The sequence below is a fragment of the Pinus tabuliformis genome, chromosome 8 (genome assembly GCF_031772625.1).
Source record: "Pinus tabuliformis cultivar Carrire ecotype Pingquan chromosome 8, CPIR1, whole genome shotgun sequence".
Classification (NCBI taxonomy): Eukaryota; Viridiplantae; Streptophyta; class Pinopsida; order Pinales; family Pinaceae; genus Pinus; species Pinus tabuliformis.
In genome coordinates, this window is record NC_142294.1 from 1,033,406,733 (window position 1) to 1,033,434,350 (window position 27,618).

Below are 27,618 nucleotides of genomic sequence, written 5' to 3' on the forward strand. Positions count from 1 at the left end.
AATGAGGGGATTAGAGTAAGAACACGGATAATTTCAACATTGTTGAAATTCTGATGTTCTATGTTGTTACAATCACTTAAATCCAGAACTTCTTTATGCTGCAAAATAAGTTAAGCAATTGTAGATAGAATATAAACCATATGCACAATGGAAGATAGACAAGAACTCAATGAGACATAGAGAAGTTAGGTCAATGACCAGGGAAAAACCCACAAGGAGAAAACCCAACCAGATCCTTCTTCTATTAGAAATCAATTGTTCAGCAGAGATACAAACTTACAAAGTACAATCAGAGAATGAAGAAATTCACCCAAATCTGAAGAAGATCTTTGATAGCAGTAGTTGATGCAAACACTGAATCACTTTGGCTCTCCAAAATCTACTCTTGGTCTTCAAGACTCTCTCTCTCTCTCTCAAGTTCGAATTCTCCTTTCACAAGCACAAGTCTATCAAGTGAGGATGAGAGGCACAAATATAAAGGAAGAGCAGGGAGGTCGAATTCATGAGGGAGTAACTCCTATGCCTTGAGGAGGAGTTACATATGCCAAAATAGGAGTGTAACTTGTGCCATGAAGGAGAGGAGTATAATTTATGAATTTAGGAGAGAATTGTAACTTATGCATTAACGAGGTGTAAGAGGAATCTTTTTATGACGAGTCATTAAAGTGCGTAAGAGAATGTAAGAGGTGTGTAAGAATATTAAAGAGAGACGGAGGAATGAACCTATTGAGAGAGAGAGAGTAACATATGCATTAATTGGGAAGATTTACAAATGACATGATTGAGTCTCATGATTGAGAGACTTGGAATTTTTTTAGTAATAATATAATAATATCATAAATAGGATAATAGTAATACTAATAATAATATTGATCATTAAGTTAAAAATTAAACAATTGAGATTGATTAAGGACAAGTTAAGTGATTTTCCATCATATATCTATATATATATATATATATATATATATATATATATATATTGTTGGAAATACTGGGAGGGGAGTGACCCAGTATTTCTTTTCAATTGTTCTTTTTACCAATGAGCTTCTTCACAATTATAATCATAATGAAATGAATAGTAACAATAACATTATTAAGAGAGAGGACTTCAACCCTCTTTTCAAATAATTGAGTACAATAATAGTTGAGGGCACCAACCCTTCAATGTTCCAGGCACCAACCTGTAGCCAAGCACCAACTTGGACTTTTAATGAGGCTTCGACCCTATTCTTCTCAAGGCTCCAAACTTGTGCTTAGGCACCAACCTCTAGGACACCAATCCTCTAGCCTTCTTTTGATAATAAAAAAATGTATGATGTACTTACTTGAATATCTTCATCAAAACTCCTCATTGTTCAACTTCTCAATCTGCTCCAAACCAACTAGTGTTTTAACTTCACTGTACCTTCTGCTTTGTTGGCTTATATGGGCCTGACCCAGGTTCGGAAGAGCTATTTAGCCAAACAAATCCTGCAGCTACTGGCCCTTTCGGCAACAGCCCGCGAAGCGCGGACTGATGTCTCACCCGAGGTAGCAGGGGATGGTGTTGGAACCAAGTTTCCGCACCCTTGGGATGTCTTTGATGTGGTCTGGAAGGTCCGCGCGCCGTTCTGTGGCCTCACACCACTCTACATCCACGTAGATCCGGACCAAGGCAATTCCTTAATATTTATTATCACTGAGTTTGTTATAGATCAGATCTACTTCTTATGGTCTTTAAGCAAACATTTGTTAGAGATAGCCAATTCTTGCACCCAGAAAAGTTATAGATTTGCATAAACTCATAATATAAGCATAAACGCGTAGATCAAACAGATCTCTCAACCATAAATTAACCAGATCCACAATATTTCAGAATCAACACAGTATTTTAGAACAAACTTATCTTTATTCAACTCTGTCACCAATACAACCAGAGTTACCCTACGCACTCAACTGCAGGGGTCCGCGCACACAACTGCAGACTCTACCAGGCCTCTGCACACACAGCTACAAAGCCTCTATCTACCCAACCACACCCTCGACTCGAACTTACAGACGCAGAGATTACTGTCCTTACAAACCCATAGCACTTAGATCTATCAACAACCAAAAACTGCCTTTCTCCCCTAGAGTCGTGCTCTATTTATACATTCCCATGGTCCGTGGACCGAGGGCAGGCTAACTTACTTCCTATTATTCTATACTATTTCTTGGGCGAACAACCCCTTGACTCGACCTATTACATTTTGCACTCCGCATATTTCGGGGATTTACAATATTATTATCCTAACTTATAGGCTTTAAATCCCAAAACTATTACGCGGGACCTCCGCTACCCAACATGCTTGTCTTCACTTAGCTACTTGAAGTTGTTGCAATCAAGGAGGTCACTAATCCAAGTAATATACTGCACCACAATCTAATCTTTAAGTTGTTCTTTACTCCATAGTCTTGAGCTACGGTGACACCATAGGCCAGATGTGAAAAGGGAGATCACATGCTTCAAGTTGTCAAATAGCTTGCTGCACCACATTGCACCATATATAATCCTTCACTATCTGAGAAGTAACATCACAAACACTTTACCATTGTCCGAGAAAAGAGGTGACATTGGAACTGAGCATTTTGTTGCTACACTAAACAACTTCGTCAAGATTTATTGTCACCGTTTAAGCAAGAAGATTTACCATTGTTCAAGAATCTGAATGATTACATTCAAGAGTAGTTTGAGCAATTTTGAGTTGTCACTTTCTGTTCAGAGGATCTGAGGAGCAGTCTTTTGTACAGTTCGAGCTACAGAAGTTGCCACAGTTAGCTCGAAAATCACAATGAGTTGTTGTTCTGTGATGCCCTTATCTTCTTTCTTCAAGATTTATTCTTCTTTTCTCCATTTGTTCATGAATTGTGAACAGTGAATGTATTTGCTGTGATAATCACCGAAAAAGATGAATGAATATGAAGACGGATCACTATATTTATAGTGGTTTTCTGTTAATAAAACGAAGGGACACGTCTTCATACAGTGAACTGACATGTATGACAAGTGTAGGTCGGCTAGCCTGTAGTTTCATATTTTTTACCTTAAAAATTACTTATCTCATCAACCGTTGGGAGTTTCGATGCAAACGAAGGCTCATTAGAAGAGGAAAAAATCCTCTTTGAGATGATCTAGGGTTCATTTCGAAAGGGATGCCTCCAAGGTGTCCAAATTTAATTGTTTTTGTGAATGTGCATGAATTTTTTTTTGCAGACAGCCCTTATCATACTGTGTCATCATCCTAACTCCAAGCTCCTCATCATGTGTGTCATCTAAGTTTTCCATGTGATCATGGTGGCATTCATGTCATCAACCATGCATTATCCTTGGTGACTTCCAACCATGACATCATATGTCATCAAATCAATTTCCATCAAGAGAGTTATATTTCATCAATGACAATTATTGACCAACAGTCTCCCCCTTTGTCATTGATGGAAATATCTGAACATCCTCTCCCCCTTTGACATCAATGGCAAATGGGGTGCCCAAGTACTCCCCCTATCAAATTGTTTTCTTAGTCATGCTGCTCCCCCTGACATGTTGCTCCTACTCTTGTGAAGATGATTATTTAATGTGATGCAAGAGCAATAACCCCCATCTTTTGGCGAAGATGTTCAAATGCTTCTCGTGGAAGAGGCTTTGTGAAGATATCTGCAATTTGTTCTTTTGTATTGATGTACTCCAACTTGATGTTTTGTTCAGCAACCTATTCACGAAGAAAGTGATATTTGATTGGAATATGTTTGGTCTTTGAGTGCATCACTGGATTCTTTGAGAGACTGATGGCACTAGTGTTGTCGCAGTAGATAGTGATTGGTTGTTTAGTTTCTATGTTGACATCCTTCAAAGCTTCCTTCATCCATAGTATTTGTGTGCAACAATATGCAGCAACTATATATTCGGCTTCAGCTGTGGAAAGAGATATAGATGATTTCTTTTTGTTGAGCCAAGATACTAGACAATCTCCCATGAAGAATGCATTTTCGTTGGTACTTTTTCGATCATCCACGCTTCCAACCCAATCAGCATCGGTGTAAGTTGTCACTGTAAGAGTTGTGCTTTTGGGATACCAAAGACCAAAGTCAAGAGTTCCTTTCAAGTATCTGAGAATTCTTTTCACAGCCAACAAATGGGATTGCTTAAGGTCTAATTCAAATCTTCCCATCGTTCCTACTACTTGCATAATATCGGGTCTTGTAGCAGTTAAGTATAGGAGAGCTCCAATTATTGACCTGTAAAGAGTTGCATCTACTAAGGGGGATTCATCATCTTTGCTCAATTTGCAGTTTGTGGTCATCGATGTGCTCATAGGTGCACATTCTTCCATCCCATATCTTTTAAGCATGTCTTTAAGATATTTTGCTTGAGATATGAACATGCCTGTTGTGGTTTGAGATACTTGTAGTCCAAGGAAGTAACATAACTCACCAATCATCGACATTTCAAACTCCTTTGACATATTTTGAGAAAACACATGGCTCATCTCATCATCATTGCTAGCAAAAATCAGATCATCAACATATACAAGAGTGACTAGTAATTTATCCTTGTCCATCTCATGTAGAGATTACTTCTTGCCACCCCCTTTTTGAAGCCTTGTTGTTGTAGATAGTAATTTATCCTTGTCTCCTCTAGTGAAAGTCTTCTTACAGAGAAGTTTCAAATTCTGCTTCTACTATTCCTATTTCTGAAACCGACCCAGACCCAAACTGGCAAATCCCGCCAATATTACCTGCTCAAGTATATAACATGCCCTTTTATAAGTATTTTGCCTCTTCTCAGATTCGGCTTCATTCTATTGACATAAGTTTTACATCTCAAGATGAACCCACCCAAATCCCCTTGCTTGAAAAGTCACAGATCGACTAGGCAAAATCCCAAGGTTTCAAATATTGCCATCTAGGCGCAATCCGTTTTGGCCTGAACGCTCTCGTTCGACCATCCATGAATATCAATAGCCTTTGCGTTGTGATAGATACTCGACATAACCAATTAGTTGATGCCATAATAGGAGGCTTTGCTAGTCCTCTGCATGATGGCCCTGCCTTTGGTACTGTCTATCCCAAGTATTTTGTGTCATTAGATGACCCTTACATCTATGACCTTCTGCAAGCTTATATTCATCCCCAAGGTTTTGACATGAAACACCTATCTAAAATAATTCAGCTCAAAACTTTGATTGTTGTTCGATTTGGCAATGATAGCATGCCCCCACTACAGTCCCATATCCATCATACTTCACAACTCATAAGTGAGGTGGAATCTGGTTCCAGTAAATCTACAACTCCTATTACATTTGAATGGACTGGAATCCAATATCCTGAACTTTGGGAAGCTAAATATGAACAGTACCACCAATCAGCCTTACTCAAAGACAGCCAGAAGATTGCCAAAGCACGCCCAATTCCATTTAATGCTACTACCCAATCCTTCCAGTTACCAACCCAAGTTCAAACAACCTTTCGAGAGAAGGTTGCAGAGATGGTCCAAAACCATCCCGCAAGCTCTTCAACAGAGCTTACTACAAAACACCAAGGTCAGCACCAGCAGTGTCCAACCTGCAATCAGCTGATACAAAAGCTTAGTACTGCTACTAAGCCAAAAATACCTCACATTCTCATGCTCACTTGGCTACCCCAAGAAGAAATGGCTAAAACTATCAAAGTTAGCACAGGAGAAGAATCCTACACTCCAGGAAGGAACCTGCCTTATATATCTTTCTGATAATTTGATGATGATGGTCAAAAGGAAAGGGAATTCATCCCTTACGCCACAGTACCAGCAGCCACTACGTCTGGTACTAACACTGCACAGCTTAACTATGCAAATCTCCAACTTGACCTCGAGTCAAAGAACATTGATGATTTGCACAGTGACGTCCTTAAGGTTAAACATGCAATCTCTAAAGAAAAGGAATTGTGCGAGAAGATTTTAGCAAGATTAGAATTGCTAGATCACAAGATAGCTGACATATCAATCCTTATAGCAACCAATACAAAGCTAGACCAAAGGCTGACAGCTATATCTCAGGTTTTGTCCATAACTACCCCAATCATCAAGAAGTTAAGATCTAAGGTTCAGACCCCTAACTACTCTATTTTGGACAGACCATCAAAGTCGGCTATGTTTACAGATAATCCCAAGAACAAGCTTAGACGCACTTTCAACTTTAGCGTAGCTAGTCATAAGCTACCTACGTGGAATTTTGGGATTCAAACAGCCAAAGAAAAAGAGATCGAGGTAGCTACTTCGGTCACATCAACCTTCTTGCAGCAGGTGCAAGAAAAAGGTCCGGCTCTTTCAAAGGACCAAATAAATCAGTGCCTTGCTTATGTTAAGCAAGAACCAAGTATCCCTTTGTGGATTACCCAAGTTGGCGAAACATCCCATCATATATCAGTAACAACGACTGGAGTTTCAGCTATGAGTGCGGCCATCCAAGCTATGCCGCAAGAACCCATGTTTTTTCCAAATTGCCAGCCTAAGATCGAATTGGAGAATGCAATGAGTCTCCTCAATAGCTGGGCAACGAAAAAACAGATTGATGACCCTACCCTTTTTCTCCGCAGCATTGCATAACTCATTATCAATGGATTTGGTGGCTTAGCACATACATGGTAGCATTATGCCTCCACAGAAGCCCAAGAAGCCATCCTTGGCCATAATGATCTTGTTGTTCAATTGCTAGTTGCTCTACATGCATAGTTTGTCGACCTTACAATTGATGAAGATCCAGACCATTACAGTGAATTGTTTATGTCTAACCGGTTAGGCAATCTTGGTCTTATGGAAGATTATTTTTGTCAAATGCGGGATTGGCTCATTCAATCCAATTCCTATGTTAATACACCATACCTCAAGAGGTATATCCAAAGTATGTCTGGCATTCTTCCCACTACCATCAACAAATATTTTGAAGACAAACATCTTTCCCTGTCAGGCATGACCTTAGCAATGGTCCATGGCCACATCAAGAAAGTCATTGAAGAACATTGTTTAGCTAAACATGTTATGACTGACTTCAAGGAGTACAACAAGATCTTTTCAAATAAGATTTGCACAACAGTTGGCCAGATGCCCAACTGGGGTAAGGGACCCTTCAATCGCGACCCCAAATGCTCTTGTAAATCCAAAGATCCGCACAAGAAGCATTGGTCCTCAGAGAGTAAGTTTCAGCCAAAAGCTTACAAGAAGCCATATCAGCCTGGAAAGAAGCCTTTCCAAAAAAAATGACCATTCCTTCGATACCGAAAGACTCCGACTAAATCAGTCTGATGTTTTATTTGCAATAAGGAAGGTCATTGGGCAAATGAATGTCCACAAAAAGCACGAAAGCCAAAGCTAGCAGCTCTATTCACAGATACCTTAGAACCTACTATGTGGGATTTGTTCTACTGTGATTATGACGAAGACCCTACTGGAGAAATTTATTATCCAGAAGATGATTCTGAGGCAAAAGAAGAAGATGGAAACCACGTTCCCGGTTTCCATGGCAGTTCTGATGATGAAGATAGTTTGCAGTCCTACCGCTTTTGTATGTTTTCTATGCCTAACAAGCGGCTTGCAGACTTAAGGCAAAATCTCGAGCAAACATCGCCATGGCAGATAAATCTCCGCATAAACATTCACGATGAGATCAAAAAAATCGACGCCGCCATGACTACTTTAAAGTTTAAACCATCAAAAACTTCAGTCATCCAGCCAGATGACGACCAAACAAAAGGAGGAGATAGCCTATTATGTTCCCTCCTACTGGCATCTGGCTGAGTTATATGCTGACCATCCAGCCAAGCATCCAGAGCGACAACTTGTCAAGCGTGCCTCCTGCACATCCATGCGTATGCAAATCCACGACAAGCAAGCAAAGATCAGATCCCTTGCCGCAGAAATCCAGGTACTCAAAGCACAATTGCTCCAGCTCGAGAAAGAAGTTGTTGAATCCTTTGATGATGATTTCGACCATCTAGCAACTAAGGCTCTAGACAGTCCAGAACAATCTTCCCCTGTCTCGCCTACACTAGATTATGCCCAACAGCCTGATTCACCTAATTTGTCTGCACTTTATCCTGGTAAGTCTCTCTCTCTCGCCAATCAACCTAAATTGTATATTCCTCTTACCTTTTGTCCCCCTAATTGTAAACCATATTCCTTAGATTGTTTACTTGATTCGAGCACTCAGCTTAATTTAGCTCACCATCTTTCTATTCCCCCTTTCTACTAGGAGAAATCAATGGAGGGCGGTGCTAGCATTACTGGTTCAATGTTTTCTCTCCCACATCAGGTAATTGATTTCCCTGTATCCATCCAAGACCATCCAGTTCAATGTACATTCCTCGAACTTGATGACATCCCAGCCAACATTATTTTAGGTTTTGAATTCTTTACCCATTGGTCTCCCATTTCTATTGACTACCACCAACTCATATTTTCCATGACTATTTCTGGTAAGTCTGTACAGATTCCTCTCAAAACTTCTTGTACATTCTCCGTCCCTCACAAGCAAAAACTAGAACAGCCAAAGCCTGCAGAAGTCCAGAAAAAAACAAGAATCATTTCTTTCGCCACAACTCATCGTCAAGATTATTTGAAAGAAATTTTTGAAAAGATTATCCAGCAGTGTACTTCAGATATCCCCAATGCTTTTTGGGCACAAGAAAAGTATGTGATCGATCTACCATATGCAAATGATATACAGATCAGACCACAGAAAGCATCAGCTGCTCTAATGAGTCCAACCGAGTTGGATTACTACCAGAAAGAGATTATAGATCTCTTAGACAAGGGCCTAATCGAACTAGCCAAGAGCCCATGGGCGTGCCAAGCATTCTATGTCAACAAGCATTCAAAGATCAAAAGAGGCCAACCTCGCATGGTGATCAACTACAAGCCCCTAAATGGAGTGCTAAAAAATATGGCATTTCCTCTGCCAAATCAAGTAGTGCTTCTCCAAAAAATGAAAGGATGTAACATCTTCAGCAAGTTCGATCTTAAATAAGGTTTCTACCAAATTGCAATACCTACTAAAGATCGTTATAAAACAACGTTTGTTGTCCCACATGGACAGTATCAATGGAAGGTTATGCCTTTCGGTTTAAAGAATGCTCCTAGTGAATTTCAAAAAAGAATGGAAGATGTTTTCCGTGGCATAGATTGGTTAATTATCTACATAGATGATTTACTTGTCTATTCCAAGAATATCCAAGAACATCAGAAACATCTCCAAATATTTTGTGAGCATTGTGTTAAACATGGATTAGCTTTGTCAAAATCCAAGATTGAAATTGGAGTAACAGATGTAAGTTTCTTAGGTTTAAAGATTTCTAATGGCAGTATCACACTGCAAGATCATGTTCTTCTAAACCTACAGAATTTTCCAGAGCAAATCCTAGACAAGACCCAGCTGCAACGATTCCTAGGCAGTCTGAATTACATCAGACGTTTCTATAAAGGACAAGCCTAAGATCTAGTTGTCCTGCAGCAAAGATTGAAGAAGTCACCAATCCCATGGAACGAAGCCATGACCCAAGTGGTGAAATCCATCAAGGAGAAAGTCCAAAACCTTCCTCCTCTCAAGCTCCAGGCAGATGAAGGATTTTATGTCCTTGAAACAGATGCATCAAATTTTGCATGGGGCAGTGTTCTTCTTGAACGCATAAATGGCACTGAAGAGATTTGCGGCTACACCTCAGGAACCTTTCATGGAGCTAAACTCAATTATCCTTCAAGCCATAAAGAAGTACTCGCAGTCAAGAAAAGTATATCTCATTTCAAGCTTTATTTAAAACCTATTAAATTCTTGATCTGAACAGATCTCAAAATCATGTCAGGCATGATAAAAGAAAACCGTGAACTTGCCGATGATAACGTCTGCATCATGCGATGGCAGTTTGGTTAGATGGTTATGACTTTGGTATCAAACATAAGCCCAGATACCTCAACTATGTAGTAGACCTTCTCACACGTGAAGCAGTGGACCCTCGGCTTAAAGAAGAAGCAGTAGTGGGACCATAATAATGTGTTTGATTCAGTCCACATATGTCGAAAGACTTTAAGGCATGAGATAATGCAAGTTTTCCACTTGTACCTGAATCTTTACTTTTAACCGGCACTCACCAGTGATGTAATAACCGGATATGAATACTATAAATGAGTGGGTGCATCCCTCATAAAATTCACTCTTCATTGAGAGATGCTAGATTGCGCCTAGAGATAGATTATCTCAGAAGGTAACTAAAGTATCAGCCTCTCATTCTGTTATCGAGTCTGGAATCTGAATATGTAAAGTATTAGGATCTTTCACTGCTTGTCCCCCACTAGAACTCTCAAATGGAAACTTCTTGTTGTTTTTCATCAAGAATGGAAGGGGGTCTTCATTCTAGTTTTCTTTAGATGTTGCGCCACCTTTGCCATACCAAAGTTGGCCTCTTTTCCCATTTCCTTCGTCTTAGTTAAAGAAACCTGTGTACATGCTACAATTCCACAACTTGGTAAAGCCAACAAATGAGATTTCACACAGAAATATGTACTCATGAAATGAGTTTTGCAATAGTTGCATTTCCAAGAAACATTGCCTCCTTCCTTCATCTTATTGCCTGGCCCTTTCTCTCTTGTGACATATTTCCACAAGGGATATTTGTTACCTTGAGGTTGTTGTCTCCCCTCAACATTTGAAGTTGTTGTTGCAGCCCCACTTGCAATAGAAGTAACACTTGCAGAGCCTTTTTACAGCAACTAGTGTCTTAGCACAATTACAGCACGCAAATATTTATAAAAGCAATAATAAAATTTCCCAAAAATTAATAGTAGACAAGTAAAAAAAAGGGCTAATCAATGAGTAAACTAGGGAATGGATTACAACAACTTTCAATGCTAAAGTACATAAAACAACAAGAAAACCCTAGAAGTCAACCTTCATTAATGATTGAAAATGCATGAAAATTAAAATTTATACTTTAATGATTTAATCAATTAAGTGCATGCAAAGTCTAACCCTAGGATTATAAGGTCCATGGTAAATAATGCTGAAAAATGCAGATTTTATCATAGCCTGACCTTAATTTATCCTATAAAACATAAAAAAAAATGGAAACGTAGGGCTTTATTTTTATGGGACTCACAGAAGAGTGGACTAATGCCTTTCTCAATCAAGGGCTAAAGGATTCTAAGACTAAAATCTATGGAAGAGGATTGATGGAAGTGATTTAAGGGAGAGAGAGAGCTACAAATTAGGTTTCTCAATTCCTTAAATCCTAATATTTGTCAATCAAATGGAGACAATATGGGAGAAGGCTACACTTAGGTTCCTCAATAGAAATTTGGTGATAATCTTTTCAAGTGTTTTTCTTCTTTTTTCCCTCTTTCGTTCGAAAGATGGGACTACCCACGGGTTTTGAACTAGTGAACATAACATCAAGGGGTGCCTTAACAATACACCCAACACTATCTATTCAAAGCACCATGGGCCTTGTCAAGGAAATGTTAGAACCATAAAAGATTCAACAATGCTTCGAAGAAATTTTCATTGAAACCCTAATTTTGCAACAACCACAAGATGGAAGAAGATACAATAAATTTGCACAAAATGTTTCCAAGCCCAAGTTATTATTTTTAAATGGAAATGTCTTAATTAAATTGATTAATCAATTTTAATTATTTTCCTAAGCTTTAACTTAGGGAAATAGATTAATTAATTAGTAATAATTGAGACATAGTTGATTTTGCTCTAGCGACTTCTAGTGAAGTTTTTGAATGATCTTAGCCATCGATTAGATCATTTCAAATCTAGATCTTGGTCGTATATTTATCAACGAGAAATTATAAAGGAAATCAATGGTCATCCTTGGAGATCATAATGATCATTAATATTGGGGTTTAACATCAGCAAGGGTTTCAGTGGCAACTGAACCAGTGAATATTTGTTGAGGTTTTCTTTCATCAGAATTCTTCTAGTTTCCGAGATCCAAAGGAAGGAATTTTCCCAAAGTTTTTCTGCAAATAGGGAGGTCGAGTTATTAAGGCTGTGAGGATTCCAGGAGGGTCATGTTTTCAATGAGAGAGGTTGAGATTCCTTGTGGAGGTCGTATTTGACATAAGGAGGTCGTATAAGATTGCCAGGAGGCTCTTACAAGTTACCAAAAGAGGTTGATTCTTTCCATGTCGTGAGCATCAAAGCGTCTAGGAGCCACACATGTAAGGTTGTACAAGTCGTATTTGCCAGTGTGAGGTCGTGTCAGGTTGAAAAGGGAGGTCGTGAGCCTTCAAGGGGTTAGATCAACTTACGGATGTGAAGAAATATTTTGCGAGAGCTTTGTCAAGGTTTGGCAAACAGTATTGTAACATCTATCAATTGCAGAATTTGTTGAAGATAATAATAACCCTCAAATCTGAAGAAGTGGTTTTCCCTTTAGGGTTTTTCCAGGAACATTTTTGTCCAAAAATATTGGTGTCCATTTTGTGATTGGTTTTTCTATTAGATTTTTTGTAGTTATTTTTTGGTGAATATTGCAATCATGTTTTTATTCAAATTTGCAGTATAATAATTTTGCTCAAAATTAAATACATTGGACAGTTACCAGTTGATTGCAATAAGCGATATTTTTATCGATTTTTCATAGTGTTGAGGGAGAAAATTTGGGGCACCAAGATGACAAGATCAGATACAGTAGCTTCTTATCTCATTAGGATCACACAAGTTCTTGATGAGTTGGTTGCAGTTCGAGTGGCCATGACAGGACAAGAGTTGGTGAGGGCAGTCTTGAATGGCTTCACTAAGCCATGGGCTCACTTCATTGACAAGATTGTGGCATTAGAAAACCTTCTTAGCTAGGAGAGATTGTTGGATGATTTCATCAAAGACAAATTCAAGAAGAATTGTTGCATGGATGCCAGGTTACCAACACAAGAGTGCTAATGAGAACCTTAGCCTTGCCAGTCAGGCAAGGAATCACATGGGGAAGACCAGGAAGAATACTAGTGGGGAAGCCACCTCTTAGGATAGAAAAAATAAAGACATGAGGAAAGTGAAATGCTTTTCTTGTCACAAATTTGGCCATTACGTGGGTTAGCGTCCAAACAAGAAAAAGGGCAAGGGAAAGTCACAACTAGTTTGGATGGCTAATTAGAGTGACTTCCTAAGGAGATTATTTTGTGGATGGTTTTACTTCTTCATAGATGTTAATTGTTAGGGCTTTGAAGGTTGAAAGAATTCTTAATTAAGTGATCTCACTTTATCTTGCAGTTTTCTTTATGGATGAATATAAGTGTATGTGTACTTCTCAAATGATGGTGGTGCAATCTCTTGGTTTATTGTTGAACAAACACTTCTTATCAAAACTTTAGGAAGGTTAATAGTGGAGTACCTTCCCTTAAACCATCTTGAAATTTTTTGTAAGGTAATAGATGGACTTTGTAAGGTAACATATTACACCCTTTGGAAAAGCATAAGTACAAGGGCGAGTGATCCATTTGTGTGGTCAGTGATAAAGCGATTTTCTTAAGAGGAGAAGGCCAAGTAGGGCTCAGACCATTTAGGGTCAAGAGGGCATATGGATGGTGGCTTAACAAGAGAGCCAAGAGGTTTGGCGAGGGCCGAGTTGAGCTAAGAGGGCCTATAGTGGTCAACAAGTAGGCCTCAGATTTGTGGAGGGCCAAGAGATCCTGTGGTATGTTGATTTTCTAGTGCTAATTTAGACAAGCACAATTTTCTGCCACTGATAATTACTTCCAATGATATACAGTCTTATTTTAGCATATTTCAAAACATCATTAATCAATTACACTCGGAAAATTCAACAGTAGATGCAACAGAAACAGTAAATATCACAGTAGAAAAACCATGCATAGTTGACACCAAAATTTTTCACCTAGGAAACCCAAACTCGAGAGAAAACCTAGCAATCTTTTCTAGGAGAAATTGTTCAATTTAGCAAAAGTACAATCTGCTAATATCAAGTCAAACAAACTGCTCAGAATTTGGTCAAACTACCTCAGAAAATATCAGTCAACCTACAGTCAAACTTCCTAGAAAATTTTGGTCAACCTGTGGTCAAACTGCCCAAAAAATCTCAGTCAACCTGCCTAGAAATTCAGTCAAACTGTGCCCAAAAGACTCGGTTAAATAGCAGCCAAAAAATTCGATCAAACAGTGGTCAACATTGGTCAAACTTTTTAGTCAAACTTTTGATCATCTTCTCTCCCTCCTTCACACGTGTGAACAGAAGAATAGATGATTTGTGTGTGATCTGAATTGATGCCAAATGAAGGAGGTCGAATGTGTATATATAGTGGTCAAAAGAGGTGGGTTTGACCAAGGGTCACACCCATTCATATAGTGGGACCGATCTATCATTTTGGGGCCTACATGTGCTCCAAAATTTATAATTTCAATTTCAATTTCTTTTTCTTCCAAGGGCCAACATATGTAGCTGGGAAATACCGCAGTTACCCAAAAATCAACATGGTAGGCCTCAGATCTATGGAAGGTCGAGAGGGTCAAGCAAACCACAGAAACGCGCACAAGCACAAGACATTGAGACAGAGGTTCTCTCAATAAGCAAGAGATCTGCATGAGTAATATTGTAGGTTTCCTCATAGTGAGATACTGAATTGTGCCAGGTCCAAGGAAAGAGCACAGAGCAGGAAAGGAGATCCACATCAACCAGATCGAGGACGAATCTAGGGCTTGATCATTTGGATTAGATCCAGGGTAATTGTTGTGTATGTAATTTCCTCGAGAGCCATTATCCCAGTAAGGGAGCATGAGTAGGTTCTAAGAAGAATTTAATGAAGAACTGTTGATTGCGTAGAACTTTTGTGTAATATGTTTACTATGCATGATCTAATTGTTGGTTTTATACATTTCAGTGTCCATAATTTGTTTTTGATTAGACACATCAGTGTGTTTTAATTCATTAGCTGTGTCAAGTTAACATGAATTTGTTACCAAATCTAGTGTGTGTGTGTGCGCACTAAGTCTAGATCCCAAAAAGCCTAACAAAAGGCACTAATCTTTTCCCTCTAGTCAATTGTATTTTGTAAAATCAAATTAAATTTTTCGGGTAGATTTATGGTTTTGTTTAGACTACATCTAATTTTCAGCCATCAAAAACCCTAGACGTCTAAGGTTTTCATGCATATTTTTTACCTAAAAATCTAGGGTTTTCTTTCATATTCTTGACACAAAATCCTAGGGTTTTTCTAGCATGTTTAACCTAAAATCATTTTATTGAATAAAATATGCTTTGTCAATTTATATTAATGCATAATTCAGGCTAAACATATTGTTTTGGTTGGATTTTATATGCCTTGTAATTTTCATATTTTAAAAGTTATAAAACCAAAGATTTATTCATTAATTTAACCTTATTTCTACAAGTTTATAACTCATTTTGAGAGCTCAATTGTATTGATGTTGTAACTTGTTTACCACTATAATTTCCTACCGTTTATTCAAGTTTTACAACAGTCATTGGCAACTTTGACAGTTGAGTGGTTTGGGGATTGTTTTGCATGAGATCATTACTTGATAAACCCCCTAAATCAATCTTAGAACACTTTAAACAAAATTTAGAATAAAGGAGGCCTTAGACTTTATTGTGTCTCGCCTAGCAATTACTTGAGGCTACTACGGAAGCCTCCCTTGTGTAGGATCAATCCATCATTCACCAAAACAAAGGAAATTGTTGCCTTGGTGACAGTGGTAACAATTTCATGTTCTAGTCTTGGCACTTTATGAAAAGCTTTGCACTCAGATGCTAAATTTTATGATAACAAAACTATTGTTTGTCATTGCATATTTTTGGTTAATAAGATTAGCTTTTCTACATATCTATGGTATTCTTAGATCTTAAAGTCTCAATGCTATATATATATATATATATATATATATATATATATATATATATCATTTCGCAGCCATGTATCCAGCCTATTCTGAAAATTTGTCATTGTCATTATGCAAACCATTCGCAGCCATGTATCCAGCCTATTCTGAAAATTTGTCATTGTCATTATGCACACCATATCCACATCCATTTCTGAATCCATATCATTGTAACTTATATTTTAGCCACCTAAAAGGATGCTCTCACAATTTTATCGAAAACTGAAGAAGCAAGCAAACTCTCATGATTTATTACTGGTACAACTTGGAAGTTTACTACAGGACCATTGACTGTAAATGACCACTTCATGGACAACATCACTTAGCCAAGCTATACAATGACAATGTCACCTCTGTCTCCATTTTTAATGAAGCCAATCGTGCCATGACAACAGCCGCTGCTTCTTGATCGAATCCAGCAGCGAGCTCCTGCATATCAATACATAAAACAAATGTGCTTCAATTCTACAGTTTTCAATCAATTTTATTTTACAAATAATGGCAAAAACTAATGTGCTTCAATTACATGGTTTTCAACGAACCTGAAAGGTTTACTCACAAATAATGCCAATCACCACCAAAAGATATTACAGCTTCTAGATAAAAACGTGTAACAAGAGACATAATTAAATCAACAAGCATAAGATACATGAAATAGTTTCAGCTTGACAAAGGCTGTCTGTTTCACAAAATTGAAAAATGTAAATAAATCAAATTAGAAAGCTATGCAGTTCCTTTTCACTTCCTTTTCTAAAAAGGTGACTCTAGGTAAATTTAGGGCTTTAAACCCTAAAATGGTTTAAAGTAAGAAACACCTTCTTTACAATGTAAATGTAATCTCTGTAGCAGTCAATGTGACAGCCTCAAAAAAGCCCTAATAACATGTAGAAGATAAAGAGATAAGCTAGGCAAGAAAGACAGACAATTCGATAGTAAAAAGTGACCAAATCTAGTTTATGGGATTCATTATTACATCATGTAAAAAATCCATAAGGGGCATAGATAAAGAATTTCTTAGCTATGTACAAAATCTATATATCAAAACAAAAGAAACAAAAAGCAAAAATTTAGCAAAACTGCAATGTTGTGAACATCGTGATCGGGATTAAATTGGCGAGGGTCCGAAATTGGAAAAAATTGTAAAAATTGGAGAAAATTTGGTAAAATTAGAGAAAAAATCGGCAAATACAAAAATATTCATTTTTTTCAATTTTTTTAATATCTAAAGCATCCACAACATAAAATAAATGCATTGACACATAAATATGAAAAGAGAACTAATATATAAGATGTGTAATATCATGTCTAGTGCTATAGCAAACATAATAGTGAATCATGTCCTGAATACTAAGTCATGAGTCCCAACTTAGCCTCAAAATATCAACAAAAAATATAATAATGTATCTCATGTCATGAGTCATAATGTATGAAATGAACCAAATAACTAATACTATTGATTTCCTCTGCTCCTCTTACGAGAAAATGTAAGAGCTTTCCCTCTAGATGAAGAAGGCGGTGGGGTTGGTAGTGGACCCTGTTGTCCTCTAGAAGTTGAAGAACTAGGAGCTATAGGAGGTAGACCACGTCCTCTACTAGTGACAGGGGTGGGTGGTGTCACCTCCTCCTCCTCCTCCTCCTCCACTACCTCCTGCTATAACCAATCAGGGGCCGACTCCATGATAGGCCTCTCGGCCTCAACCCTCCATGCAGCAGTGGTGTCAATCCCATCCAATGAGATGGCTTCCACATCAGGTGTCCTCTCAAGTTGTCTCACCCACAATCGAAGATTGTAGTAGACGTAGACCATGTCATTAAGTTGATGGGACTCCAACCTGTACAAGGGTCATAAATTAATAAACTATAAATAATAAAATTCATAGATAGCTTTCGTCCATCACTCATAAAGCTTCTTCTGAGAGCATATAGAAGTTGGCTTGAGCCCTAGCGGACTTGTGCCAGCTGACCAAGTGACATCTGCGACAAGAGCTAGTACTTGTGCATACAGCACCGTCGCTTCCAAGTTTGTACGAACTACCGGATTGATAAAATTAGAGATAGGAAGCTCCAGGAGTTGTAGCATTATTGCTACAATACTGGAGCCCACCATCTTTTTGGCGCCGTTGCCGGGGAAGCGGCAGAGTATTGGTGATTGTTGCTATTCTTCTATTTTCTACTACAACCTTCTACTCAGTAGTTTATTTCATTTTCATTCTGCAAAAGTAGCATAGACATTTCCTGCTTTCATAGATTAGTATTTCCTGCTTTCATAGATTAGTATTTCCTGCTTTCCTAGATTAGCCTTTCAATTCCGCAATTTCAATTTCGCAAGCGTAGATCAGTATTTCAATTCTGCAAGCGTAGACTAGCCTTTCCATTCCTGCAATTTCATTTGAGCAAAATAGATTAGTCCTTTCCTGCTTTCATTTCAATTCCGCATTTTCATTTTAGCAAGATAGTTAGTTGCAGTTCAATTTGTTTCAGTTTTGCAAGTAGAACTAGAAAAAAAGCAAAAATCAAGCAAAAAGATTTCATTTCATGCCTTGTAGGAGTAGAGATAAGTTAGAAAAATGATTGCAAAACACCCCCACTGCTTCACACAGCCAACGTTCTTCTTCGATGGCTGTGATGAAAGAACCCCTGGGTGGACATCAAGACATATCTGAAGAACCTCTAGGGGAGAAGAAGAAGAAAACATTCCTCTGGAGCAAATGGCTACAAGTAGAGATGTTGGGAGCAACATCTTGTCCAAAGATGAATGTGAAAATCAGATCAAAGATTTCAAGAGTGATATGAGGCAGTTTCTTGCCATGCAACTGGATACCTTGCGGATCCAAAAGAAGAAAGAGGAAGCCAAGAGGGCTTTGGTCATTTTTTGTCCTAGGTGCCTTAAAAAGCATCCTAGGAACGACTGTCCAATGCACTCCCTAGAAGTGTGTTTTGTGTGTGAAGAATACCATCCTACAGATCAGTGCCCTTCCTTGCCCAGAATCAAAGCTGCATATCAAAGAGCCAAGGAAGCCACTGAATCACTCTATTATATGAACCAAAGGAGGCCACATGGACCTAGATCTTACCAGCAGGAACTGCAAGGGATACCCGAGACCTATTATGACCCTTATCAAGCCACTTTCATGCCTTCTTGGGATCCCCCTGCTCATCCTCCCTGGTCTACACCTCCTCCTTGGTCATATCCTCCTTGTTCCTTCATAGATCCATATTATGCCCAACCAGTTGCTCATTCATTTCACTCTTATGCTCAGCCACAGCCTCAGTGGAATGCACCTTATCAGGAGTGGAGGCCCCAGTACAACTCTCATCCCACTCATTTTCCTCCACCACCTGCTCATCCACAACCATCGCCTCCTCCTCCACCAAGGCAACCCCAAATGCCTACCCAACCACAATGCCATCCATCTCCATCTCAATTTCACACCTCCACTCAACTACCCGTACCATTTCCAAAACCACACAATGGAGCAGCTCAACCCCATTGCAAATCTGAGGCACAACATGTGCAAATGACTCCTCTTGAGCTCAATGATGTTCACCAAAGCTCAGGAAGAGTGTTGCAAAACAAAGATTCTATTGAAGGACCAAAGGAAAAAGAAGATTCCAAAGAGGAGATCAAAGAACCATGGGCTGCACTTGATGAAGAGAAGAGATCTAAATCAGAGATCGAGAGAGTTCCCTCATGGTTATCATCAAATCCTCCATGTACTCAAGAGAAAGATCAACAAAAAGAGGAAGATCAGAAGGTCATGATAGAAGGTGACATGAAGAATGATCCAAATCAGCAAGATGACCAAGGATATCAAAGCTATATTGAGATATGGTTTCAGAAGGTCACTAAGTTGCAGCAGTACTTTCTTCCTCAGCTCTGTTTGATCCCTTCAACGCCAGATCATTTGATCTCTGAGATCTGGATACTTGTCCAAGCATGCATTTCGAGCCTTCACATCGTTTTGTCTCTAATCTCGATGTGCACATGGCTCCATTGGAAGTATTCTTATACTTGAGAATGAATTTGCTTTTCAAGTAGGGTAGGGTAGAAAAAAGAAAAAGAAAAAAGAGAAAAAATGAAAAAAGGAAAATAGAAATCTAAGGTAAAAACCTCCTCGGAGGCGCCTTAGATTGGCTCATTGATTGAAAACCTCGATGAGGCGGTCAATGGGTTGGGAAAAAAGAGAAAAGAGAATAAGATCTCTGGGTGAAAACCTCCCTTGGAGGCGCCCAGGGCAGGCAATTAGGGCGAAAACCTCCATGAGGCGCCCTAGTTGTTTTTCAAAAAAAAAAAAGAGAAAAAATAAAAAGCTAATCTCCATTGAATAATTTCATGTTGCAGCAGTGACATTGCAGGTTGCAAGAAGGACATTGTAGGTCAGGTGGATCACTCAAAACAAAGACAAAGGAGTTTTTGTGCCTTCTACAGGAAGTTTCGTATCTTCTACAGGAAGCTTACAAAAAAGCCAAATTGATCTCCGAGGAGGACCTGAAGGCTTGGAATATGTCCATGAGGCCTACCCACATCCATGTTTCCATTCCTCACCCCTTTTCCATCATTTTTTTCATGTCATTATGCTTCTTTCCTCAAAACTGTGTCTTCTACAGGAAGCTTTGTATTTCTATAGGAAACATCCTGTAGAACCTTTGGACGAGCCAAATCCAATTTCAAAAGTGAATCTGATGGTGGGAGTCTATTGGTTAGGCCTGCAAGCACTTGTGTGTCCATCCCTTGCCTTCATCCATCATTTTTTCACCTCCTTGTGCTTCTCATTGTGCTTCTACAGGAACTTCCTATAGAAATTGTGGGAAACTAGGCATGCATTTCAAAAAGTGGTTTGGCGAACATGCTAGCTTCCTCAAGGGTTCAGAAGTCCTCATGCAGTCTTCCAACTCATCCTCCATCATCTCCATACCTGCATCACAGCCAAAATTCATTTTGTCATACCATGCAACCAAAATGCAAAGTGCCTTGAAGCAAAAACACATAGAGCAGAATTTGTTTTTGCCATAACTTGAAAACCATGCATCCATTTGACAAACCGTTTTATGGGGGATTGTACAAGGTTGATGACAACATGCCTGAGCAGTTTCATGCAATTCCGATGCACGGTTTCCAAGAAATCAGCCTCCATCACCATCAGCCATTTTTGCATTTTCTCCATAACCGTGCATCCGTTTCAAAACCTGTTTCATGGGGAGATGCACATGGGTGATAGTAGCCTACCCAAGCAGTTTCAGCCGATTCCGATGCACGGTTTCCGAGAAATCGACCTCTGAAATCTTCAGCCATTTTCCATTTTTCTCGAAATCCGTGCATCCATTGATCACGAATTTGCTATGGGAGATGCATAATGATGGTAGTAACATGCTCACCGAGTTTCAGATCAAACCGATCTACCGTTTGGGAGAAATGGCAAAAAGAAGTTCTGGTCCTGAGAAAATTCAATGGCAGCAGCTTGAACGGGCAGAGTTGAACGTGGAAATGAACTCCTGCAGCTTAGATCCGTCCAGAGGACACCTGCAAAAGAAAAAACAGCCATAAATCATCAGTCAAGCCACCATACATGCAGCAAATGAAGATCAACACATGCATGCAGCAAAAAGCTTCACAGCAGCCAGTCGACTTTCAGGTACGTGACAAAACCGATTCCTCTGTTTGCATGAATCTAATCTAAAGCAATGCATGAATGAATGAGATGAGTGGATTCAGCCAAGAAGGGAGCCACGTTCAATTGCACTCAGCAAGGCAAAAATCACGCATGCATGGATCAGCCATTCACGTGAAGTTCAAAAACAAAACACAGTCAGTTGGGGATATTCTAAACTCTAGTGCAACTAATGGAATTGAATACAAGCAGAGAACGAATAGTTAGCAACAGCAGTTCGTGACAACACTTCAGTTCAAAAAAACCAGCGCGCATGTTTTTTTTGCCACCTCACCACAAGTCACGCAGTAATTCAAGGAACGCTCGGCTGAAACTCTCACCACTCTTTGTTCAACTGCGGTCAACTGAAGCGCATGTCCACCATCCAGATCAGTTAAACAATGGTGCTCTACCGATTTCTGCCTTTTATTCTCGAGATCTCTTCAGTTCCTTAAAAAATTCCCGCCTGTTGCACTCTACAGGCGTTTTCTACAGGATGTCGTCTACAGGAAAGGCAGAAAACAGCCCTGCAGAAAGAAACCACGGGATTTTTAGAAAAGTTCAAGCTCAAAACGAGGGGAAAGGAGGAGCATTAATTCTGAACTTTGGCATGCCTGCGCGGGACCTCTTGTTTCATTTCCACCACTAGATTATACGATGCAACCACCAGCTCAAGAACTTGTGGCCAGAGATTTGCATAACCATGCATGGACATTCAGACATATCTATCGTGGTCAGCCAAAGAGGCATCTTCTAACAACAGGATGGGGTGTATTTGTGAGTGCGAAGAGACTTTTTGCTGGTGACTCTGTCCTTTTTATAAGGGATGAAAAATCACAACTACTTCTGGGTATAAGGCGTGCAAATCGGCAACAAGCAACTATGTCGTCATCTGTCCTGTCTAGTGACAGCATGCATATTGGCGTTCTTGCTGTAGCAGCGCATGCTGCTTCAAACCATAGCCCATTTACCGTTTTCTACAATCCAAGGGCAAGCCCTTCAGAGTTTGTCATTCCTCTGTCTAAGTACAACGAAGCAATCTATGGCACCCAGGTTTCACTTGGCATGCGGTTCAGGATGATGTTTGAAACTGAGGAATCAGGCGTGCGCAGATATATGGGTACCATTACAGGGATCAGTGATCTTGATTCTATGAAATGGCCAAACTCACAGTGGCGTAATATCCAGGTTGGGTGGGATGAATCAACTGCTGGTGAAAGGCAGAATCGAGTTTCTATCTGGGAGATTGAGCCCGTTGCCACCCCATTTTTCATTTGTCCTCCGCCTTTCTTCAGGCCCAAGCGCCCACGGCAGCCAGGAATGCTGGGTGAAGAATCAGAAATAGAGAGTGCCATCAAGAGATCTTCACTGTGGTTTGGGGAGGAGACTGGTATTGTTAATTCTCAAAATCCTACAATGCCTGGTGTTGGTTTACTCCAATGGATGAACATGCATCAGAGACCTGATATAATAAACTCAGCCATCCAGCCAGATTACTATCGTCCTATGGCTGCTGCTACCTTACAAAAACTGGGGAGCAGTGACATAACCAAGCCTTTGAATTCAGCCCAACAGGCATTGCAGTCACATCAGTTACAATTCAGTATTCCACAGTCCCAACAGTCAGAATTGTATCAACCTCAAATTAAGTGGCCACAACAGCAACACCACCTTTCCAATCAGCAACAGCAGCAGCAGGTGCCATCACAACAGCTGGATCAACACCATCTTCATATGCAACAGCAAAATCCTTCACAACAAGTGGAGCAACAGCACAGTTCAAGAAGAAGGCACCCTCAGCCGCACAGACCAAAACAGTGAAGACAGTTCTACAGGAAGTTAGCAGACTGTTTCTACAGGAAGACAGAGACTGTTTCTACAGGAAGCCAGCGAACAGTTTCTACAGGAAAGTGTGAAAAGCGGGAAGCCAAAGGAGAAATCAGCCGAGATGCTAGCCAAGGAAGTCACCAGGGCCATCAAGGACAAGGGGAGAGATTTGGTTGCTCAGAGGATGAGCAACACTTTCAGTAGGGGGGTGATGATGAGCCCCAAAAATGTACAATTATTTGGGCTCATTCAACCTCCTAATTTGGCTTAGTCCACCATTCTCATTTGTTTATTGCATGTTTTTTATTATTTTTATGTTAATAGAGTGAATTTGGTTAGTCATTATGCCAACAAGTCTAATGGGTGCTTTGTGTAGCCTTTTTGGTCAACTTGGAGACAAAATTGAAGGTCTTAATGAGCACTTGGCAGCCAAATTCGTGGGAGAACAAGCTAGAGGATTTGTAGGAAGGTGTCCCCCTCATTTATGGACCCTTACCTCGAATTCTCCACCATCAGCTCGGAGTTCAAAGGCCACCAAGTCAATGAGCACAAGGGCAGCCAAGCAAGTCAAGTAGGACTGCTGTTAACTACAAGTCTTGGGCAGCCAAGTCCCTAAACTTTAGGAGGACTGTTGGGTCCTCAAATTGTATAAATAAGAAGGCTTAGGGCCTCATTTGGGTTAGCTGGTGGGTAGTCATTTTGTAGCCAGTTAGTCATTTTGTTTTAGCCATTAGTTAGCTAGTTTGTAGTTCGATTTTTATGCAGTAGATTAGCTTTGCTTTCAGCTCATGCTCAAGTTCTTCTTGTGGACAGTTTTGATGTAACTTTTCATTTCTTGATTAATAAAGATGGATCCAGCTTTGCACCAGCTCTAAATCGCTCTTGGGAGGCTGTAGTTCTTGGGGTTGGGCCCATCTCAAGCGCCCAGTACTTCCCTTGTTTATATTTATGTGTTTGCTGCGTTCTTGAAATAAAATCTGCTCTTTAGATCTTGCTTTGTTATTGTAGTTGGTTTTGATGGGTAACGTAGCTTTTTATGCCTAGAAACGATTGGTAGGAGTTTGTATGCATTTAGATCTTTTGGCATGTTCTTGCTCATGTGATGTATATGGTTCTCTTTTCAAACAAGGTTGTTGTTTACTCATTCATTAACAGTTGGATTGAGTTAGCTAGGACTTGGTTTGTTTGCAAGAATTCATTGATTTGTTTGAATAAGCATTGTGCAGGGCATCTCTATCACCTTCATCACCTCCTCATTCATCTGAGCCTCGTTCAGGTCAGCTCCTCCATCACCAAGTCTGTTTCTTCATCTCCCATCTGCTCTTTTGCCACGTAACCCTACCTTCTTGCTTTTCCATTGCCTAAACCTTCGTTGATGCAAGTCAGCCTTCCACATCATCTCACCACTCCATCCATCAGTTCCTAGGTCACTTCAGACCCCCATCCTACCTCCATAACCATCCATGCATCTTCCATCAACCATCCATCCTCAAAAATCCAATTCGTAAACATCCTGTAGAAGAATTACAGAACATCCTGTAGAAGACTTACAGCACTTCCTGTAGAAACCCCTGCAGACTTCCTGTAGAAGTTCATAAACACGGTTGCATGGCCTCCAGACTTTGTGAAACTCTCAGAAAGAATGCTAGGGACCCTTAGACCCTCTCTGTACCATCCCAACCTTTCCCAAAGCATTTCATCCCTTGATCCATCCCTGCACAGTGGAAAACTAGTTAGAAGCACATGCATGATAATTCCAACAACTTAATCAAAAATACAAAAAGATGTTTTCTTCAGATAGTGATAACTTAGACACATGCATTTTACCTTCCTAGAAGTAATGGCATCTCTTCTCATAGTTTGCATTCTCATTTTTGCATCAGTAGGACTAGTTGGTAGATTTAGGGTTTGTTAGGGTTTGCTAGGGTTTGCGTTTCTTTTTGGCTTTCAGTTTCTTTCCGCAAAGTAGGTTAGCTTTCTTCGAGATAGCTTTCGTCCATCACTCATAAAGCTTCTTCTGAGAGCATATAGAAGTTGGCTTGAGCCCTAGCGGACTTGTGCCAGCTGACCAAGTGACAGCTGCGACAAGAGCTAGTACTTGTGCATACAGCACCGTCGCTTCCAAGTTTATACGAACTACCGGGTTGATAAAATTAGAGATAGGAAGATCCAAGAGTTGTAGCATTATTGCTACAATACTGGAGCCCACCACGGGGCGCAATAACTTATGGACTGGGATACACTGCCAGGAATGTGAGGCTCCATGGTTACTCTGATGCAGATTGGGCTGGCAGTATGGTGGATCACAAAAGCATATCAAAATGTTGCTTCTCTCAAGGTTTTGCTTCAATATCATGGATGAGCAGCAAGTAGAAGTCAGTTGCTTTAAGCACAGCTGAGGTTGAATACATTGCTACTAGTTTAGCCTCATGTGAAGTTGTTTGGTTGAGGAAGCTCTTTAGTGAGCGGTTTGGACATGTGCTGGATACCACCGTGATCTTTTGTGACAACCAGAGTGGGATTCGTCTTTCTGAGAATCCCATGTTTCATGATCACTCCAAGCATATTGATATCAGGTACCACTTTATCTGGGATATGGTACAGTGGGGAGCAATAAGGCTCCATCATATTGGGACCGATGAGCAGGTCGCTGATATTCTTACGAAGCCCCTCAAGAAGGTCAAATTCTTAACCTTCCATGAACGACTTGGAGTCGTGGAGAGACCCTCTTATGAGGGTCCTTTATGAGATGGATAGTGAGCTATGGGAGCTCTGGGGGGCTTGGGGTACTTATTGGAGCGATGAGCGACCATAGGGTGACTGACCCTCCCCTAATGGTGCATTATGTACAAGGTGAATGGTTCACCTTCCCCTGTGATACCCCGTGGTGGCACATGCATAGGCTGAGTGGTTCACCCTTCCCCATGGCATATGAGCAGGATGAATGGCTCACCTTCTCCTGTCGACACATCCTACCCATGTAGTCTGGGACTCATGGGAAGTACCTCTCATTTGGCCAATGAGTAGGGAAATGAGGATAGGGACCATAGTACTACCGATGGATGCATCGTGTACTACCATACTCCCTATGCTAGGATGTTGATATTGATCTGGGATCAATGGAAACTGACTACAGGTCAGTTAAGAGTGGTATGACACACTCCAAGTTGTTGGAGACTGACTTCGGGTCAGTGGAGAATGGTATGATACATTCTCGATCATTTCTTCTTTCAACAAAGCAGAGTAGAGCAGTGCAATGATAGGGATGGTACAAATGATCAGACAGAGTGGCAAGTGTTCTCCCTAGTTGAAAGGGAGTATTAAATTTGGCAACTAGGGCCAAACATCACTTTAGACAACTCTTATGAGGCAAATGATATTTTTCTTGGATTCCTCCTTCCAAGAGGTGTAGGATTGATCTAAAGATCATCCCATTTTGGCATGTACAAATGAAGTAATGAATTTATTTTGATTATGGACAAATTGTCAAGGTCGGCCAGCCATCAGATTAGCCTCCTCCAACCTTCAACGTTGCATATAAATACAAGGTGCCTCCTCATTATTTTGGCATCTCATCTCATTCATCTTTCTTTCTCTCATCTTGATTGGGTACAGATTTCTGGGCCTCTCTCTCTCCACACGTGCGAAAGGAAGATTGTCTTTTCTAGTCGCTGCGTTAACCAAAATTTCAGGAGGCCAAAATTTCAGGAGACCGAACTTTCAGGAGGCCAAAATTTCAGGAGACTAACTTTGACCAGTGTTGACCCTATTTGACTTCAGTTTTGTGTGGAAGACTTTTGTTTGGGCACGTCGTTGTTCTAAGCACAAAAACCGAGGCAGGTTGACCCCTGGATTGACCAATGTTGACTTCCCTAATTTAGGTTGTTGCATTGACTTTTGTTGACCAAATTTGACTAGTTATTTTCAGACTGCTTTGGGCTGCATTATCTAGCTGTTGGAGGCCGAGTTGACCAAGGTTGACCACGTTGTTTTGGAGGTAAATTTCAGTTGTATTGACTAGCGTTGACTTTCTGGTTAGGGCTCCAGCTTTCTATTTCTGTTGTTTTGACTGATCAGTTTGGGCAAGTGAATATTGTAAATTGTACTCTCTCTCTCTGCTGAACTTTTGAAGAATTATAAGAAGAATTGATCAAGGGTTTCCCCACATTGGGGTTTGTCCCTGGCTGGTGCCATATCTTGTGTCCTCTTGTGTTGGCTTGTCTTCTACTATTATTGTTTAT

General features: G+C 40.0%; 1 protein-coding gene and 1 pseudogene across 1 annotated transcript in view; one reads left to right on the forward strand and one right to left on the reverse strand.

Moving 5' to 3' along the window:
* The window catches only part of LOC149238893 (protein transport protein SEC23 E-like), a 345,793-nt gene that overhangs the window by 76,438 nt on the left and 241,737 nt on the right, over nt 1-27,618 (reverse strand). Inside the window, 1 exon segment of the mRNA XM_089373218.1 lies at nt 16,254-16,331. Coding sequence (XP_089229344.1) covers nt 16,254-16,331 — 78 coding nt within the window.
* Nucleotides 21,952-23,371, forward strand: LOC149238894 (auxin response factor 19 pseudogene; annotated as a pseudogene).